The 20,936-nt window shown below is 36.5% G+C and overlaps 1 protein-coding gene across 4 annotated transcripts in view; it reads right to left on the bottom strand.

Moving 5' to 3' along the window:
* The window catches only part of LRBA (LPS responsive beige-like anchor protein), a 372,381-nt gene that overhangs the window by 106,023 nt on the left and 245,422 nt on the right, over window positions 1-20,936 (bottom strand). For all 4 annotated transcript variants that reach the window (XM_082282111.1, XM_082282108.1, XM_082282110.1 and 1 more), the window contains 4 exons: window positions 14,787-14,904; window positions 13,733-13,835; window positions 12,428-12,543; window positions 10,039-10,151 (listed from right to left, as the gene is read on the bottom strand). In XM_082282111.1, coding sequence (XP_082138237.1) covers window positions 10,039-10,151; window positions 12,428-12,543; window positions 13,733-13,835; window positions 14,787-14,904 — 450 coding nt within the window. The remainder of the gene's footprint in view (window positions 1-10,038; window positions 10,152-12,427; window positions 12,544-13,732; window positions 13,836-14,786; window positions 14,905-20,936) is intronic.

Here is a 20,936-nt window from a genome sequence, read left to right as displayed (position 1 = left end):
ATCTGGCCAACTTGCTTTCCAGAAAGACATCTGACTCCTGAGTACATGGACAATCTGCTACTTTTCTTGGAAGCTTTTTCTTCTGATAATTCTTACCCTCATTCTAAAAAATATATCTATTTCAGTTTGGTTATGAATTTACTGGTGTGTTATCAAATAGATCTTATTAAGCTTCTCTCTGACACATCACAGAGTCTCTACTTACCCAGTATATTCTGAATATAAAGATACTTACAAACTATAATTAGACTTCCTAATAAACATAAGAAATTGAGCTCTTCAGGTCTTCCATTTTGAGGCATTTCTTCCACCCCTAAGATTTCTCTGCTGCTTGCCCACCTATCAATGTATTCTGACATTCGGAGAACTGACACGTGTTCAGTGTTCCAGTGTTAGTTTTCTCACCTCCATAAACATGCCAAGTGCTGGAATCCCTGCTGCACTCAAACCTTGTTTAGTTACTTTATGTATCACCAACACATAATTAACTCCCTGAACTAGCCAATACTTGTATTATTGGCAGTGGGACGTCCTGATCACTGAGTAAAACTTCTTTTTCCCAAACAGAGATACAGAAACAAGATGCAAGGGTTTAACTAGACCCAAACTTTATTCACTTAGGTTAACTGGGAAATATCTGGGAATAAAGTAATCTAGTGCAGATCATTACTCTCTCACCTGTCATTTTTGGGTTTGAGAAGAGTCAAAAAATGCTATTCCCCTCTCTCAACCTATTGTCACTCACTGCTGGGCCTCACCATTCTTCCTTCACACAACTGGCTACGGTTTTCTTAAAAATTAGGTCCCATCTTCTTTAGAGGGCATCTTACCTTTAGTGCATATCTAACTCAAATTTGTTAAGGAACTGTCTCCCAAAGAAAACAACAAACACAGTTATCTGCTGAACTGTTTGAACTGCCCTCACTGATCACCCAAAGTGCCCTTGAGCTGTAAGATTTAAAAAATGAAAACAATTTATCAAGGAGAAAAACAGTCCTTACCAATTCATTCACAAAAAAACCACCGGTTTCACAGCAGATGCCCCCCAAAACCTACATCAGCTAGGCTAGGAGGGGGAACTATGAATTTGGATGCCAAAATTTATCTGAAGCCAAGGGGAGAGACCTTGACAGAACCTTTTTATTCTTCCCCAGGAAGCATTTCAGTGATACACAGTAATTCTGAACTGATATGCTATTTTTTATTATTAATTTTAAATTGTATTTTAGCCACTTAACACAAACAGCTACTTGAATTTCATGTGCTTTCTTAGTGAAATAAGGAATCCCACGGTTGAACACCTTTGAATTGAAACTGCAATAATTAAGAATATTAGTGAGTGTAGTCTACCTGTTTTGATATAAACACATGATCACATTCTGCTCTAAAAATTTTTTTAAATACTTCAATTTCTAGTCTCAAGAAACTGAGAATTCAATAAAGGGCTGGAGTATGGGCAGAAAATAGTCTTGTGCATGCAAATTAAAAGTATTTGTACATATGGTTTATATTTCAGATGTTTTTAAGAGCACGCATATTCCTTTGAGACAGCAGGAACAGTGAGGAAAAACTGATCTAAAGATGGTCTAATAACTAGAATGTCTGAACATGTCAATATAAATAATACCTAATGGTGCAAAAGACAGAAGATTCCCAAAGTTCACAGTTAAAAGATATGGGTCATAAGCTAATGTTAAGCAGAAAAAATGAATTAAAAAACCCTATTATGCAATATTAGTGATGTTTTAGCAGTACCTCAATGACAGGATTTGCCTCAGGTCACCTAAAATCTTGGAGGAATTTGAATTTAGAAGAAAAATCTCCATGCCTTTGTATTACTAACTATAATATCAAATGCTACTCCAAGCACCTGTAGCAGATTGCAAAACAATGCACTGCTGAACTGCAAACTAATTTAGCACACACTAATGAAGCACAGTAAGGTTTAATAAATTGTTCAGCACAACTGAATGTGTCACACACTGCATACCTGAGGTATTATACCCTAATACTGCTGGGAAGCCAAACTGAAGACAGTTGTTATGTGTTGTACATTTCCAAGAGGTCAGGGAGAAAGGAAGCTGCAGGTCCCTGGGAATCATGAGGGAAATCCAGCTGCTTGCAGGCAGTGAGGAGGGTATGGCCTTACTTAGAAAATAACCCTGCCAGCCAGAAGCAAACATTTGCATGTACTCTCCATGACTTAACCTGCCAAGTGAAAGAAAACCCTGCACTGTTATTCACTTGCTAAAAAAACAAATAAAAAATCCTTTTATGGATTTTGAGAAACAGGATTAAGTGAGAAGCCACACACATTTGAGTCATAGCAGGAGATGAAAACATTCTCTGTCTGCCTTCCTTTCACAGACCATGTTCCTCTGCCAACACATCACACCACAGAAAACAGCAGCCATTGTACCTAACAGCAGATCCACTTAAGACAATCAGAACTAAAAACATAACCCTTTTTGTTTGTACTAGGAGCACAGGACCTCAAGCCAAAAGCTGATACAAATTTGCATTTTATGCAGGTTTCTGTCAAGGCACACAAAATATATGTTATTCTGTATCATATGTAAGCCTGAGAAAAAGAGCAGCAGAAGGCTAGAAAGGGAATGTATAAGTATTTTTTTATTGTAATCTGTACAGTTTCATAAAACTATTCCAATCAGATTATATCAATCCTGAATATAAGTAGTCAGCTAAGACCCCATCAATGTATCTTGTTTCACACATGCATTGCTTTGCTCCTAACATGAATTCATCCATCATCTTATTCCCTATTTCATAAGGTTAGTCAGCCATCACCTTCAATACCATCAACAGATGAGCACTGTCAGAAAGTTTTATCAGCTCCCTTTTGACGCTCTTTTTCGGATTAGCATCCATGCTGAACAGTATAAAGTACCAAACAGACTTCTGGAATGTCAGTGACCAGCCCACTTTGGAAATTAACCTTGTGTTTCTGATTCTGATGCAGCTTCAAGTGACTGGCTGGATATGATATGTAAATTATTTTAATTAATCTTGTTAAACTATTCACCTCAAGCTTTTAGGATCATATCATCTTTGCTTAGTAATCTTTTTTTTATTGATTTCCCTCATTTGATCTACATTTTTATATGTTGATGTTTGAGTTTTAGAAAGATTATCTGATGTGTACATCAAAGTAAGTCCACAGCCTGAGAACCACCATAAACTGCTCCTTAAACAAAGATTTTTATTTTACCTTTATCTCATTTTCTGACCACTATTTTTAAACCTGGATTGTTGTTTGACCCCAAGAGGCCTCCTGCTACTAGGAGTTTGACCAACTCAGTTTTAGACAGCTCCAGTTAGGTGAGGAAAATCCCATATTCATTTCCCATATCAGTGCAATCTTCAACTTAACCACCATCATGCTTGTTCAGAAATGTGAGTTACACAGATGTGTGCTGTAGCAATCTATAATCTGCTGAGTACAAATGTATGACTATAAAAAGGAAGAGACACTGTATCAAGAGAATAACATTCACTTTATATTAGGAAGACAGAAAACACACATTTAAAATGCCTATGGCCCAAGACATGTGTGTGAAATTACTTTACTTTGATTTCTAGCAAATTTTATGACCAGACATGTGCCCTATGGTTTCTTGTGATCGTTTGTGATCATTTAAAAAACTGATCTCTCAGCTCATTTCCAATTAGAAGATGACATATGTTCAGGGCACCTAAAACTGAAACAAGAGCAAGATGGACAATAACAGCAGATACAAACTTAAAACATCATTTTGAACATCCACGGTTAATTTTGAGCTATGGTTTTTCGTATCTTTGAGAATTTCTACATTCCAAACAATACACCTCCTAGAGGCAAAGCAAAATTAAGATGATTAGGCTTATTACCAAAATTATTCTTTTTGATCCTGTAAACTTGGCTTTTGCCCTAATACCTCAATAAATTAAAAAAAACCCTAAAATTTCTAAAAAAGATTGCTTGAAGATAGCCAAGTGATCCTAGAAACTGATATATGCATCTGATGCACAAATAGTATGCCTCTTGTGACTTCAAAAAATAAGCCTCTTGTGGGAAGAGAAGAGAAGAGAACATGAAAGAGAAAGTAAGAATGGCAATGAGATGCATTCTATCATCCTCTTGTCATGTTCTTTGGAGGTGTTGTGACACAGAGAACAACCAGCTAAAGACAAGGAAAAAAATCCAAAGGTGATGCTATAAAAGGATGGTTATGACACTGTCATAGAGCAACATAAATTACCAGAACTTTTTTTTTAAAAAGTAGGATTTTAAAAAGAGTAGGATTTCAGACAGTATGTTTTGATAAATCATCTCAGAGACACATTTTGGTCAAGCTTCAGCCTCACTAGGTCTCCACAGCAGTTGTGGAGAAACAAACCACTATGGAAATCACATGTTTGTTACAAAATATATGGAAATCACGTTTATTATAAAAAAGGTCCTGAGATAGATGCTGCATGAAGCTCAAATCAACATATCAACTCAAAAATCTTTGTCCTTAAAGCGAAAGAAGAAATTGACAGTAAAATCCAAACAGTTGAGCCTCTCTAAGGACCATGTCTAAGTCGGCCTTAACAATCCAACAGCTACTTAACTTAAACAAATCGGTCTTCCTCCGAGCTGTGTCCCTGCCTTTTTCCCCGAAATAGTCTCGGGATGTCCCTGGCCGTGGTGCTGAACCCCAGGCGCCGAAGCTGGCAGGGACGAGGCTCTCTTTTGGAGAATCCCTGACCGTGGTGCTGCAGACAAGGGCTGGGGACAGAGGGATGGAGGGACGGAGGGACAGAGGGACAGAGAGACAGAGGGCTGTGGCACACCAGCCACAGACCCATGGGGGCCTTTGCAGCTTTATCTCCCAATTTTGGCAAGTGTGCTTCCGGAAATGATACAACACATTGGCTCAGCTGTCAGAAAGGATAACTGACCCATTTTATTGCTCATCCATGACAGCATCTGTCTGAGTATCACCAGCATTTGAGAGCCTCACAAAATCACTTTTCCCCATTTAGAACTGGGAAAAAATGACGTTATTAAGTCAAAACTTCCATGGGAATATAACAGACTACTCAACGCTTTAGTTTGTACTGTTTCTAGTTACAAAACAGATTATTCAATCTAAACAAAGAAAGCCCATAACAGTCCTAAAGTTCTAGCACTGTCAAGAGATGTGAACTTGATGATCTTGCACAGCTTCCTTCAAAGAGGGTCTTTACAATTCTCTTCCCACCTTCCCTTTTCAGCTCTCTGTGGATTAAAGAAACCAGATCAGGCAACAAGGGTCTTTGTTCTCCCAGGCAGACTTTGCTCTTTTATGGTTTCCTAAATGGAACCATCACAAGAAAGGTTCTGCTTGAAGTACTTCCTGTTTGTATGCATCCCTTCTCCTAAAAGTTTCTCCCAACGTGGTTATGTCAAATGTTTAGGTCTGTCAACCTACATGTTAGAGAGGATGGAGTGCTCCTCTCCTCCAAGAAGCAACTTCTGTTTCACAAAAAAAAGCATGAAAACTTGTTATCTGAAAATGGAGAGCATCTGATAAATACACCTTATACTAAAAATATCAAAATCCGTAACAGAATATAAAATGAATAATGGAAAATGTGTCTCCTTTTCAGTTATCAGTGATATCTCAGGTATCATTCAGGCTGGACTTAATGCCTCTAACATTGTTTCTTGAGATATCCAAAATTCTAGGAAATATAATGGACCTTCTCATAAGTACCACAGATTCTGATACAAAGCTTGAAATATTTTATGTCCTGTTTTAAGCAGGCATTCACATGAAGCGCCCTGAAAGGAAGAATATTTGTACCTTCCTTCTGAGGTTGCCCTGTCTAACTTTGGAATACTTTTTAACTAAGTGATATCTTTTGTCACCGATACAGATGACAAATTTCCTACCTGAAATATCAGTGACAAGGTAGCCAGGACAGGTGCTGAGCCCAGCAACGCCAAGCTTCAAAAGTGTTAGTGCCTAAATTCCAGATGTAATTGCCTATCAAAGTAAGTCATTGTCATTGCACCCACTCCTGTTATTTCTCACACTGTTCCTCTCATCCCCCTTTAATGTCCAATTTTTGAACACACTTTTTATGCTTAGAAGGACACTGAGTCCTGCTGAGTTTATCAGTCTTAACTGCACTCCTTTTGTGTCAGAGCATGAGCTGAATAAAATTTAATTTACATTTCCTACATGAAAGCACAGGTTCACAGAGTATCTGTACAGGTTTAATGCCCCTCTGGCCAAAAAGATTTCTTTTAAAACTTTGCAAAACTCTAATAGGTTCACATCCAACCATATCTTAGTTTCCATCTCTTTGCCAAGAGGCAAATAACTAAGGAAATTTCATGCCCATCCCACTCTGCTTCCACAGAAGGAAAAATATGAAGCACAAGTTTTATACGCAGTGAATTTGTGCTCCTGAAAAGGGCACCCTGCAACAGAATTCAGGCTGGCATGCTGAAGAACACCCAACAGTACAGTTGACATCAGAACAACATAACTACTCTAATTTCTCATAGTAAAAAAATCTATTACTGCTCTTCTGTCAAAGTGTATTTTATATTAGTGCCTCCCACATACCAATTAAACATCTCACTTCACTGAAGCTGAGAGCTATTTGTTGTTTTTCTACACTTGACTGGAAAAGAAGTCATTACATATATAACAGCCCCTATAAAATTGATGATGATTTAGCAAATATTGCATAGAATAGATAAAAATATGAATAAAAATATTATTACGTACACATGTAGCTATAGTGCAGAGAAAAGAAGATTTAAGAGTAGCATAAATTTCTTCTTCCAGTAGTGTCAGTTTATGATCTCACAGAAATGTTGTGCCTTACGAAAGGAAAATTATCAACAGCTCCTTGCATATGGCAAGGACAAGAAGTAACCAACTTTTGAGAGTATAAAATCATGCTTCCATATCTCAGTATTTGCCACGTATTTTTACTTCTATTTTCTTTCCTTACCCAAGTTGAGAAACACAATGCAATTTATTGCTTCCACTGAATAAGGAAAAGAATGTGCTTATGAATAACATAAGTAATGCAGAAAAAGCCACATGTTCTGGTGGGAAACTGTGCCTGTTGTATAAATAAAATATATACCGCTATAAATATAATATGTAATACTCTTTCCAAGCCATAGTCACCTCTTCAGGAATAAACACTTGAGTCAAAGCAGGGTAACAGGCTGGCAGTGCACTCCTGGCATTTGTCAGGAGCATTCGTCAGGCTGACAGTAATATTAACCACAATCCATTTCAGTTGCTTTGGTTTATCATAGTGTGACTGATGTTCAAAACAGTGCCCTAAGAAGCTGCTTAAATAAAGTGTTGGTTTAACCTACACTCTGCAGTTCTTTAAATCTGTACTAACTGTGGACTTTAGCTGACACATTAAAAAAACTGTTACTTAGAGTTGACATGTAACTTGCACTTTCTGAAGAATTTTTAAAAAGTAAATTCTTCATTGTCTTAGGCACCAAAAAAACCAAAAATATTGACCTGACTTCCTTTCTGCCCAATCAAAATCAAAGTTTTCCTTTTCCTTGCACAGTGGGAGCACTAAATTGTGATGAGTTTCTGGGCATGCATAAGGAAAGGAAATAAATGACTGTTAAAACCATGTAGACATTGAAGTGAAATATCTTTGAATATTTAAAAAACTTTAGCACTGCAAAAGTATAGACATGCTACAATACCTAATTAGCACGTGTTGGAAGCGGTATCCCCAAGATAACAGTGCTACAACGAAAATATCACAATGTGCATGACGTCCACAAATTTTCATAGCAGATATTAGCAAGGTCTTCCAGATACTTGTCACAAATTCGTCTTCTGACACAAAGTTTAACATTTAGACTACATGGAGTTGAAACCGCTAGAAATGCCAAAAGAGTACCCAAAACCTGAACTACTTTATTTGAAACAGGTATGGCATAAAGACTCTCACTGTATATATATATGCAATAATTATTTGCTGTTCAAAGTTCCCAGTTTTCAAGCAAATGCTTGAGAAGGTTGAATACAGAGATGCAACCTAAGTAATGTCCTCGCTCAACAACAGCAATGGAAAGATTCCCTCAGAACTGAGAGTACACTTTAGTAATCCTCCTCAAAGACTACTTCCATGAACAGAGAAATCCATATAACCAGTCAAGTTCATAAAAAACCACATAGAAATAGAGCAGGTTTGCTATCCAATCTCTCAAATGGATGTAAGTGCAGTACCTAACTTAAAATGAGGAAAAGATGCTCTATTTCAGGAAGGAAGAAAGACCAGGACTACAGTGCTGATTGAATTGACTCATTAGAAATGAAAATACAATTAAAAGGAGACCCCTCAGAAGTACAGCACCTGGAGAATCTTCTTCCTTGTCCTGAATTATTTCAGCAATGAAATGTTATATGCAGAAGTGTCATTTAACAAAATTTAACGGAAAATGAGGTTGCAAAAATCATGTCGTGACCCAGGAATTTATTAATGATTAGTACATTTAATTTATGTCCTAACTCGAGCTACACAGGGCTGATGTTACTTGCAAGTTTTCAGTGTTCATTTAAGTGCAATTCACAAGAGTTCTCTAGGCTGGTGATAGATATTTTTAGCTGTAAAATACCTTTAGATACTTTCTGGCCTGGGGATTATTAAAAAACATTTATTAGATACTACAAGAAAAAATTATTTTAAAATAAATAACTGTTTACCTTTTACAGATTTGTTAAAATATAAAATATGTGCAGGTTTACCCATGAATATGGATCTGCGTCAGCCAGACATTCTAAGAAACCTTAGAGTTAATGACTTAGTCAAATGAAGTAACACTATTAGGAAATATTACAACAACAGTACCTCAGAATCTCTGACTTGGACTTAAAAACATTATCCCTTTATGTACATATACACATACAAAAGGTACGGTATAGTCTTCAAATATATATACACATTCAAATATATATACACATATATACTTGTATATTTATTTGCTGACTATACAGTACTTTTATAAGGTTAAAACACTAAATCACCAATAAAACAAATTGCTGGAGATTTTCACAGACTTGTGTTTAGCTTAACCAATTGCAAACTGAAAGCAAAAACTTTTAAAGCTGCCATACTGCCACTGGGGATTTTTTTTACTAGCAAATTACCAATTTCTATGAGACTTAAAAAAAACCTAAAAAGCTATAATTAAAATACTGTCCTTACCTTTTCTACTAATTAGCTACATTGCTCCACGTGCCAATCATTTCCCATAAAAGCTACCTTTTAGGAAAAGATACTGCTTGCTGATCAGTGCACCCAGTCTTTGTAGAGAAAATGAGAGATGCTTCTACTTTGTAAAATGAAATAGTCCTTTCTGGGAAAGCATTGCAAGAGAATAATCACATTCTATAAACAGGCTGTATATCGAACCTGCCAGTGGTGGGGGGACTGCTGAAAAAACTCACAAGGCTGTTCTGCCAGAAAGGAATTGTTTGGAAAAGTTGTTCAAACCTGCCAATGTCAGTCTGACAAAGGACAGTCAAATTACTTCAGCATACCTGAAGGCGCACACAGAGGAAGTGATAAAATAATGTTTCTGCTCACTGGGATATGGGTAGTGATTTAAAAGTACTCAAAATACAATGGTAGCACAGGGTTTGCTACTAAAAAAAGCAGAGTTCTCATCAGAAAAATAAAACCAACCAAGCAGAAAAAGGCTAATTTTTAATCTTTAACAGCCTCAGCATTCCTAACTTCATTAAAATTTGAAATGAAATGTAATGTCTATGTTCCAACTAAGAGCACCTTCCAATAACAATTAAGTTGATACAATCAGAAGCAATAAGAATACATTAATAATTCATTTTTACACAATCTGATCCTTATTATCAGTACACACACATAGAAATGAACCACTGTTAATGGTCATGCATTTAACAATAATGTATTAAACACAGCAGAAAATGTTTACAAGACTGCAAGCTACTGTGACAAAAATATAAAGGTATATTTGATGACAAATACCTTTGACAAATCCCTGAAGTTGCTAGGAAGTGTAAGGTCCAACTCCTCTGACTCATAGTTGGTGATAACCCAAGGGAAGACGGGGTACTGATTCAAATCATTGTAAGTTCGACCTGACAAACAACAAAAAAACCCACTGTGAATAAAGAGTGATATTTAACTGAAACAGCAATCTCTAAAGATACAACAATATAACTTTATGAGCTGTTCAAAAGAACTGCAGTTTATTTCAGATCTTTTATCATTTCAGTATTCTACGTTGCTTTATTGAAAGGATAATGGAAAAGTTGACAATTTGCTAGTATTTAATCTAAAACATTTCAGCCCACTTCACTTTAATTGTAAACTCTTTTGCATACAGTAAGATTGACAGTTCAATTCACTCATTTCCTATGCATTTCTCCTTTCCTTGTTTATGCCATCTTGTCTTCTTTTTCTTTAAGGTGAAACATTTCAAAAAATGGAGGGTCACCAATTTTTGTTGATACTAAAAAATTAAAGCATTCTTTTTACATACTGTATTAAATACTTTATGTGAAAGAAGAATGAAGCAGCTCAGGAATTTAGACTAAAGAATTTTTCAATTAATAACTGTTTCATCTAGAGAATTCATTTTGAGGAGAATTTATCCTTGCCCATTGTCCATCTATGGATATGCCAACATATCCATATTCCATATACCAGGACAGAAAATTCGGTCTGGATACAGGTTCCTGTGTACACCTTCATGCATCTAAGATGGAAATAATGTACTTCTTCCAGTAAAAGCAAAATATTCAATTAGAATAAACACGTATCATACACACATATACACCACAGAGCCTGGTTTCCAAGTTTAGAATGCACCATTTTTACAAGGATCCTGTCTCTTTTTATTATATTGTTGCAGAGGCTCATTCATTCATATCATCTTCAATCAGCATGTTCTTGAGATTTTGTTCAGCCTGGTCTTTAAAGTCTCCAAGGAGAGGTTTTAACCTCTTCCCCAGGAATATTATTTTACAATCCAATCTGTAAGGTTGTCAGAAAACATTTTCTAGATCTCCATCAAAGTTTTTCTCCTTCCAGTTTTCTTACACCACTCAGTATTTTTCCATCTTTGTTTGCCGAATTTTTAAATGGTAGAGTCAGTCTTTTTCCCTAATCAGTTGGCTGTGTTGCACACTATCTCTTATTGAGGATTAAGGCTACTTACATGACACTGGGATAACTATCTTTCTTTTAACTCCTTATCATGGGCAACTCAACTTTCCCTCTTTCCATAATGTTATCTTTCTGCTTCTTTTAACCTCAAACACCAAGCAGATAAGAATTCAATTTATTATTTCAATTTTATATTAAAGCTGAAAAGGGTCATTCATTAGAGCCACAGACAACAGTGTCATGATGTGCCTCATTCAGCTTTGGCAGTAATGAGGCAAGCAGATCGACCCCTACTCTTAGAAATCTGCCAGCATCCTGGCACCTCTGACTTGATGACTGATTACAGGCACCACCAAAACTGACCATTTGTATAAAACGCAATTAGTGCAAGCACAGGCATTTGTTGTATCAATCGTGTTAGCAAGAGCCAAGCCTGAAAGGGAATTAACAGACCTTTCACCACTGTCAATATCACAGGAAAGAGCTGAAAATTGAGAAATTTTCTAAGTTGCTCAGAGGACAGAGTAAGTTGGAAAATAAAAGGGTTGTCATGAGACCCAACAATCGGCCTCCACTTAGTAAACTGAAGCCCATCTGGTTAGGAGCTGATGGGGCAAGATGGGTTAAACGAAATACAGGTTAGCATTTACAGAATGAGTGGTTAGGACAAAAGTACATGGATACAAATTAGGGTTGGGTTTGGATTAACGGTGTCCTAGAACAGCAGCACTGGCAATCCAGGCACTGCACTCTTTTTTTAAGACCAACGATGCATCCCGTAACAGTAGCATTTATTGGCTCCAGAAATACCCTGCTGCCTAGCTGAGATTTCCCAGCCCTACAGAGAACTTGTTGCATCTGTGATATTTAGAGGGGACAGTACTTATGAAAATTAAAACTTAGAATACTAAAGATAAAGAAGTTCCTATTTCTGAGACTTTCCTAAATAGTAGACAGTCTATATAGTTCCTGTCCTCCCACAACAGTCATGATATTCTGATTTAAAGTGCAGCTCAGTACAGCATTATGAATACCTCTCTAGTCTTACATAAACATAAATACAATTATGAATAAAGATTATTTCGGAGGACTTCTGTGAAGTTTTTCAGGGCAAAATCATACACAGAAAAAATTACTCATTAAAAGGGCAAAATCTAGTTGTGCCCCATAGCTGTTGAGACTGTGCCATGACTAACTCCTTTTCTGTGTAATTACAGTAATTTGGATGTACAGTAATTAGCAATACCTGCTATAGTGTTTAGAAACATCAGGTATTCAAAGTTGGAAATCTCTCGGTGCTGCCATCGCTGGGTCATATTGGAAGCTTTGAAGATCTGTCGTGGACTAGCCAAAGAAATGCGTCTGAAAACAAAGAAAATTGGAAAAAAATAATGAGAAAACCTGGTGGGTCTTCCTGTTTTACATATCTGAATTTTAGTGGCAGTAGTACATATTCTTTCTACTAGGTCTATGCCAGATTTCTCTGGAGATCAAACTGCCACTTGGATACTTGAAGTTCATTTTTAAAGTTTTATAATCTAATAAGAATAAAAGAATTAAAGCATCTGACAGCTGGGTATGTCAAGATTTGAAAAATTTCCAACAGAAACCTTTACAGCTGTGCAAATTCAGCTGCTCCATGATGGCTTGATGTATTACAGAAATATGTTACCGGAGATTTAGAGAGATGGAATATCATTAAATAAGAAAATTACAATACTTTTAGAATTTCACATAAGAATAAAGTCATCTTTTAGGAGAGGTTTTTTTAAATCCCTCAAGAACAAAGGAAAACAATGATAAAATGATAGAATTTCATTATGAAGCCCATCCTCTGGAGATTTAAATTCTGGGCAGTGTTGGGGAGTTAGTCATAAATAACTCAAACTTTTAGAATTTGATGCCAGATTTCCTAATGTTTGTGAAAGAAGACTGTAGAGTCATTCCTTGGAGTGATAAATCAAACAGACGAGAGTTTATCATAAAATTCCCAAGACTGTTTTGTTCATAACAAAAACATCTGTAAATACCAAACCCACATCACTTAAGAGAAAAAAAAAAATCTATATATAGTTTTAGTTAACAAATTTTTACAGGTATTGGTAAACAATTCAAGAAAACTGTCACAGATTTCTTCTTTTAATAACCTCCATTATGTTGCAACCAAACTGATCAGTACAAATGGATGTGAAATACTGAGCAATTGTGTCTTCAATGTATCTTTAAAATTTTTCATACATAATTTGTTTCTGTAAATAAAAATCCTGATGTTCTTACAAAGTGGCTATAATTGCAATCCAAGAGATTTTTTTTTTTTCCTGGACTGGATTAAAAAAAAAAACCACCTACTAAACACAACAGAAAACATCCCAAACTGTTTTAATCCCATTCCTATGTACAGAAGTCTATTGAAAATAAAAATTTAAAGTAACAATCAAGATACTCCCTAAGGGTTTCCTGCTCCATGTTCTGTAAACTATGTGGGCAGGTTTGATGAAAAATAAAGAACTCTTAGAATTGACAGATAAAATTAATTCAAATTCTAAAATACCTGGTCTGGGGTAGTCCAAAGATGGTACCAATACCAACCCGAGGTAGACAGTTTACCACTTTCTTCACTGTTGCTTGGTCAGGGAAGTTGAACATGACTCCCACTGTGAATACAAGAGTTGAAATACAGCATGATTTTACACATTTTAGGCTTTCTTGACCAATACAATGCAACCCTAAGCTCAGGTGTTCAACAGATTAGCCAAGTTTCTTTCAGGTTGCTGTAGATATATTTTTTTTTTAATTTCCAGAACTCCTTTTGTATATCACTAACAGGAATTTCAACAGAAGTTGTCACTCCAACAAATCTTACAAGGTCTACATTTGTTTTCCTTTATGAATAGAAATTAAACCTATATGCACAGATTGACTATCAAGAACTAATCTTAAAAAGTATGTATTTACTGGTTCACACATTTACTAATTTACTTTCTAGATATTTTCTAACATAGTCTTCAAAATGCTACCTTCATATTTTGTCTGAAATATGTGAAATTATGAAACAGCGACCTAAAAATCGAACTAACAATCTAATTATGGTATCACCAGTGGCCATTGATGACTTCAGAGAGTACAAGTGTTCATGCATATGATTAATATTTTGTTGGACAATATCATTACCAAAACAACGTTTTGCATTTTAAATAAAGCATGAAGGCATAGTCACTGGTCTAATCCAGTAGTGAAATTCTTTCATTCTGTTGTTCTTGGTGTGTCCAGCTAACAACTATCAACCCTCCAAGGAGACACAAAAAATCCTGCATGCATAACAGATCAGAGGTAGGAATGCCTTAAGCAGGAGTCCCCAAAGAATGCCAAATAAACGTGGATATAAATGAAAGTGAGGCATTGATAATGCACACTTTTCGTGCTTGATCATAATTTCTCATTGAAACAAAAAATTGTAAGTAGAAACCAAACTGCAAAAACGTACCGACTTAAACAATGAGACAATTAATCCAAGCCCTTCTTCTACCTACACAAATCCATGACTAAACATCCAAAATGCACATGTCCCCACATCCACACTCATCATTTCTTTAGGCTCACCGTACCTCTATTTGCCATGAATATCTCCAGTGCTGTATTTTGCAAAAGGTAACGTCGGGAAAAGATAGATCGAATCTCTGAGAAGAGCCATTTTCCATGGAGCCCTTCTGTATATGCCAGAATCTAGGAGAAACAGAGAGGATGTTTTAAGTATCTTGGCTGGATAGGTAATACCTTGCAAAAGAGAAACTCTTTGACCCACAAACATGGATTCTACCAATTATGTGCAAAACCTGCAGTAAAATTAAAATATGCTCGAACTTCAAATCATGCTATGAATCTCTAATGCATTTTTTGCACTCCTGAATTCAACTACTCATGTCAAATGTTTTAAAAATTTGCTTGCATTTTTTCCCTTTAAAGACAACTGTCTATTTTCCTTAACAGTTTCAGAGTTTCAAAAACATTTTTAAACGTTTAGCACTTCAGCAAAGCATAAAACCATATTCTGAAATGTATTTCTAGTAGCATTTAGATGTATCTGCACTCCCTTCAGCCTTGTAATAACAGGCCTGTAACAAATAAGCAAGGAAAAAATGTCTTTAAAGAAAAAAATGTTCCTTAGGTTTATCATTAAGGCAGCATTCATTAATTCTGGAACTAGAAAGGTTGACTGTATAAGAAGTTAAGTATCATTGTGTCAGCTAAGGTTAAACACAAACCTGCAAATGAACTCAGCATAATCTCTCTATGGAGTAAGTGGTTGTCAAAATAACTTGTTACAATTCCTGTCATCCCATCTGACAGACACAGATGCTTAGTCTGCCTTCACAATTCAAACTAATCCCATTTTCAGTCCTCAGCCACTTTGTTTCTTAGTTGCTTAACTTTTTCCTTTTCGCTTCAAAGCTTAATTACGTAACTGTTAAGGGACAGAGAAACTGGACACTTCTCTGCCTCAGATTAACAAACCATAGGAGAAGGAAAATCTGAGATTTGTCAATTTTTGCAAACACAAAAGCACTTCATAGAAACACATCATAGAAAAGGAGGCTCAGATGCAATCCTTGTTAACATCACTCTTACCACAATTTCACTTGAGCAATATATTGTGTATAAAAAAGAAAAAGTGAAATTCAAGCCCTTAACGTAACAAAGACTGTTAATGAAACCAATCATTTACAGGTTTTTAACAAAGGAGGATTTTGCCTCACATGTAGCATATATTGAGAAATAAAACTGCATTTTTGTAGCACAGGGGGCAAATGCACCATTATAAAAGCACTACACAGTAAAGCATAAAATACTGTACTAGTTTTGTGAATTAAAAGCAAACAAGACTGGCAAACCAAAAACTGATAGCACAGATGAGAGCGTACAAAGCAAATCATCTCCCACACCTTCTTTCTTTTTACTTAATCCCTCATCTTCACCTCAATTCAAGTGCCACAGTCGACTTAGCTCCCAGCACACACACACACACACACACATAGAAAGAGAAGGAAAAAACTACATAATTATTCCAGTACAAAATTCCGGAAATGTAATGGAAGGACCAGAGATTATCAGTGGTGGATAAACATTTCTGGAACTGAGGAACCAACAGACTTGGGCCACGCTGACACTTCCCATAGCACATCCATAACCCATCCACACTACCTAGCAGATTTGTATAATGCTGTGGTGCTATTCAGAACCACTGTGCGTGGCTTTTGTCACATGCAGATAAATATCCTCTAAGAACACAACATCAAAAGAGGTAACAAAGGAGACAAAGTTGCAGTGCTCGTGCACAGAAATCTCTTAGTACTTTTCGCTGGTATTTATCCATCTTATGATCTTGAAATTGGAGCTTATAATTGCAATGATTGATTTTTTGAGACAGACAGCACTGTGGTGACCTCCACTTTTCTGTAACAATTAAAACACAACAGCCTGTTTGTCACCATCGGTCTGTGCATGGCGAATTCAAACACTTACTATGTGTACTCTGTGAGTAAAATCAGCATGCTAAATCATTATTACTTTTACCCTGTGAAGTGAGCATTTTCTGCGAGAGTGGGAACCCTGCACAAGGCCCAGAGCTTGCTGCCTGCAACCTCCTCAAAACTGGAAGGAAAAGCACCAACTTGAAAAGAGCAGAGGTGGTTTGCATTGCGCACCTCGCAGAGCCGTGATGAAGTTACCGAATTCAGTGTGAGAGGATTTACAGCAGGAACTGGAACTGCGCTGCAGAAACACCACCAGCCACCACTGTAACCATTCCCTGAACCACTCATTAACAGAGCTCATCTGCAGACAGAAGCAGCTGAGGCCGGGCCGGGCAAGGCCTTCATTCCGGGCTGGAGCAGGGTCTGCCTGCTCCACAGCCTCACTTCAAAGTCTCTGGAGTTCAATTAAAACTGGATTAGGTGGAAGCAGACCTTCTTTGGGACACTGTGCTCTCTGAAACTCCAGGCACACTGACAGCACCCTAGACAGAGGTCTAGCCCGACAGTGAACCAGTTGCCATGGAAACTGCAGCATTGCCCCCGCTCCCGCTCATCACTCCACCTAGAGCAGATGAAAGGTCCAGCAGACAAACACATTTCTTTCATGTGCACCGCTAAGTATTCCTTATGAAAACCCAGCACAACCTTTTATTCCCTAGCAAATATTAATAGAAACTCCTAGTTGCAGAAACGGACTGGTTCTTCAAAATAAATTCAGCATTTTTATCCTGGCAAACTATTTGGTTTTTTTAAGTCACTGTTATCACTTCTGACATCAGAATTACAACTTTCAAAAACTATTTTTGCATTTGCCTTTTTTCATCCATAAGCCACACTACACAGACATTCAAATCAGAATTTAAGAGCAACTATCTTCTTCATACTACTGTACAATATTTCGAGGTTAAAACCAACTCACTTCTGCCTTTTGTCACCACCAGTTTTGGAACAACTTGTGGAGCAGAGACTAATGAGAGCGTAGAATCTAATTTAATCTACACAAATAGTGCTGCCTTCCCCACATGAGAAATATTTACAGAATTTCAGTTGATTCAACACATCAGATTGAAGTTTAATCTACTGCACACTGCATTTGTTTCAAAAGACAGAGCACCTTACAGGAGAAAAGACAACTTATACCGTTTCCCATTTCATTTAAAAACACACAAACAAATGAGCCGATTGTAAAATTCTACAGTTCCAAAAATCTCATCAGACAAACTGTTCTGTAATCAGACTTTGGCAACACCAGATGAACAGACATCATGGCAACATTACTAAAAATACAAAATTACTTTCACCTTTGCATGAAGTCCCTTCTTTTACTTCAAGTATTAGAAATGAAGGTCTAAACCTGTACCCAGCCCCTGTATTCATGCTGATGGCCCCGACAGTGCACAGCTGCAGGAAACTCCCCAAGAACTTAGTGAGTAAAGAACAGCCAGCTTTAAATTCTACTTGGAAGAGATTCTGAAATCAGAGTTGCATGAAAACTCAGGTAGCACAGTGCTGACCACAAATTAAGATCATATATACGTAAGTCCTCTCCTCACAATTTACAGTCACATTATCAGCTAATTTCCCAACATTAAAATGTTCATTTACTCAGAAGCTACTCTGTCATTTTCCACTTTTTAATACAAATGCCCCACCCTACTTTTTCTTCAAAACCCTCCTTGAATGTTGATCATAAACAATGTCTGTTGTAAAAGACTTCATGAAATAGTTAAAAAAAACCCATCACTACAGCTGCCTGCTGAATTAGAAAAGTAGTATTTTACTGAAGACTAAATGAACATTTTGCTTTACCTGTTAAGCAAGCCAATCAGCTATCATATATTTTATTTTAGAGAAAAGTACTATTGATCTTGAAAATGTGAATAGGCTAGAAGTAATTAAGCCTGCAAATGGGTTATAGAACTGCAACAGTAATTGAATAATTATATTACTTTAATATGCCAGCCAACTTAACTGCCATGAGTAAAATAAAAGCTAAATAGCTTATTTAAAAAGCTGATGCACATTTGTATAATTTAAAATAAGTTATAATGTAAGACAAAGAAAAAAAACCCAACAAAGCACTGAATAAAAATATAGAGCATTTAATTTACATTCTAATTTGATTGTAGTTGAGACATAAAATTTATAAATACATTCTAGCAGCATTATGTGTCATTTGGCATCATTTTTATTCAGGAAGGCAAAATTACATCACTCAGAGGCTACAAAATCTGACCCTCCATTCACAAGAAACCTGGATTTCTACCTTAACCTCAGCCTTGCAACTGAAGATCCTTGGATTCTACTGTCCAGGTATTATGTAGTTCCTGGCTGCAGGATTCACAGTGAAAGGGTCTTACTCTGCTGTTTCTTTAAATACATCCAAGTACAACTGAACTAACAGGGAATTAGATCAGACTATTAATAATCTTAAATATCAACATGCTCTTCAATGAATCACAATTGTTTATCGGTTTATTTTAGATTTCTCAAAGAAACAACAAGTAAGATTTTAGCTTTAAATCTCAGATATTTACAAAATCAGCCACTGAAATCCATAGGCAAAGAGCAGCAGCCTCCCAACCAGTCCTCCCTGTGAGCATGCACAGTCTGTTACACAATCCTGTTCAGCATTTTCATGGGTGACAAACTCAATTAAACATATTCATTACTTTAATGTTCCACCAGACAGTTTTACCCTGCATAAAAAAATTAAATAAATAAATACTCTGTGACCTTTGTATTGATCAGAGCAAAATGGCTTATGCCTGGGTGTGGGTGGTGAAGGGATTGGGGAGGGGGGTGGTAAAGGACTCTTATGTTTTCTCTTCCAATTACTGAAGGAGATGATAAAACCACAGCAAATGATGTATCAGCTCATTTTATCTTATCGCTTTGGGGCTAGGTGACAATGAAGTTCATATTTCACTGGTTCCCATTGAAGATTGTGAAAATTACTTGCCCTTATGACCTGAAATTTCACTGGAAGACAGAAATTTCTCTTCTGCAAAGTAATGCAATTTTTCAGATGTCAACCTTTAGCCCAGCTTTAAAAATTAATTTCATTTATATTAACCAATGATATTGATATTTTCACAGAATGCTCTTTGATACATGAACCACCGACTAGCAAATTGATGGGCTCAAGAAGGATAGAATTATTTTATCTGAAGCTGCTGGGGACAGATAGATTTACCACAAACTGAAATTCCTATTTCACATTATGCTGTTTATATTAGCCTCAAATACCTTAAGGCCTCTGGACCAGTAAATAGTTTAATCTTTTGTTAGGATTTAGTTCCATTTGTATTCAGTTTTGAAATAATTTCTTCCTACACAATAAACAAATAAAAACACCACATGCTTGGAAATAATAAGAATAGTAAGAATAAAGTCTGTCACAGACCACAGATGGCATGAAAAATACTTCCCAGATTATTAAAATAGAGCAATGCACAATGATATAGTCTCCCTGTATCCTGCCACTTAAGCTATATTTCAGTGTGAAAAAAGCATGTAATGTAAATTTTCTGAAAGCAATCTTCTACTAACTACAGGTAACCTTCCTCCCGATTATCCCAATCTAACTTGGAAATAAAATTACTGGGGGAGCCTGTATTTCAGAACTTTTCTGATATGACTGTGTGGTTCTAAACACCTCACACAGACTAATGAATCTGCACACTATGATAGCAAATTTAGTACCAACTATCTTCCTCCCTTCTACTGGATCTCATAAACAAAGTTTTTTCCTTCTTGATTAACCCTGCTGGCTCTTAGAGAGCAGGGGTTCATTACCACTATCAGAAAACATTTAATTAACCCAAAGAACAGGACCATCTGATTGCAAAAGACAGCTATGGAAGTTAAATTATGCAGCCTTAGATAGTGGAAGTTCAAAAAGAAGAAAATTGATATAGCTTTGGGTGGCTGTCCAGCCCTGCAAGGTTAAGGACATGAAGTTATAACTGGCTTTGGAAAATATGACAGCAGGCTTATTTACGATAAAAAGGAGCCAGAATTGCAGGAATTCACAGATTCTTGTAGGAGTTGACTGATATCTTGATTTAGTTACATTCTGATTTAAGAGTTAGTTGGATCTGCTCCTCAAGAGGTAGGTACCAAAGGCTCATACAGCTGTTTACAACACCTGGAGAAGGGCAACATTTTTTCCTCTATCAGGGTTACCTGTTTATGCTATTTGCTACAGCAGTGATGTTCATA

Source organism: Coloeus monedula, assembly GCF_965178545.1.
Source record: "Coloeus monedula genome assembly, chromosome: 5".
Taxonomy (NCBI): Eukaryota; Metazoa; Chordata; class Aves; order Passeriformes; family Corvidae; genus Coloeus; species Coloeus monedula.
The sequence above is the reverse complement of the archived record's forward strand: the minus strand, read 5'-3'. Positions and strand labels throughout refer to the sequence as shown.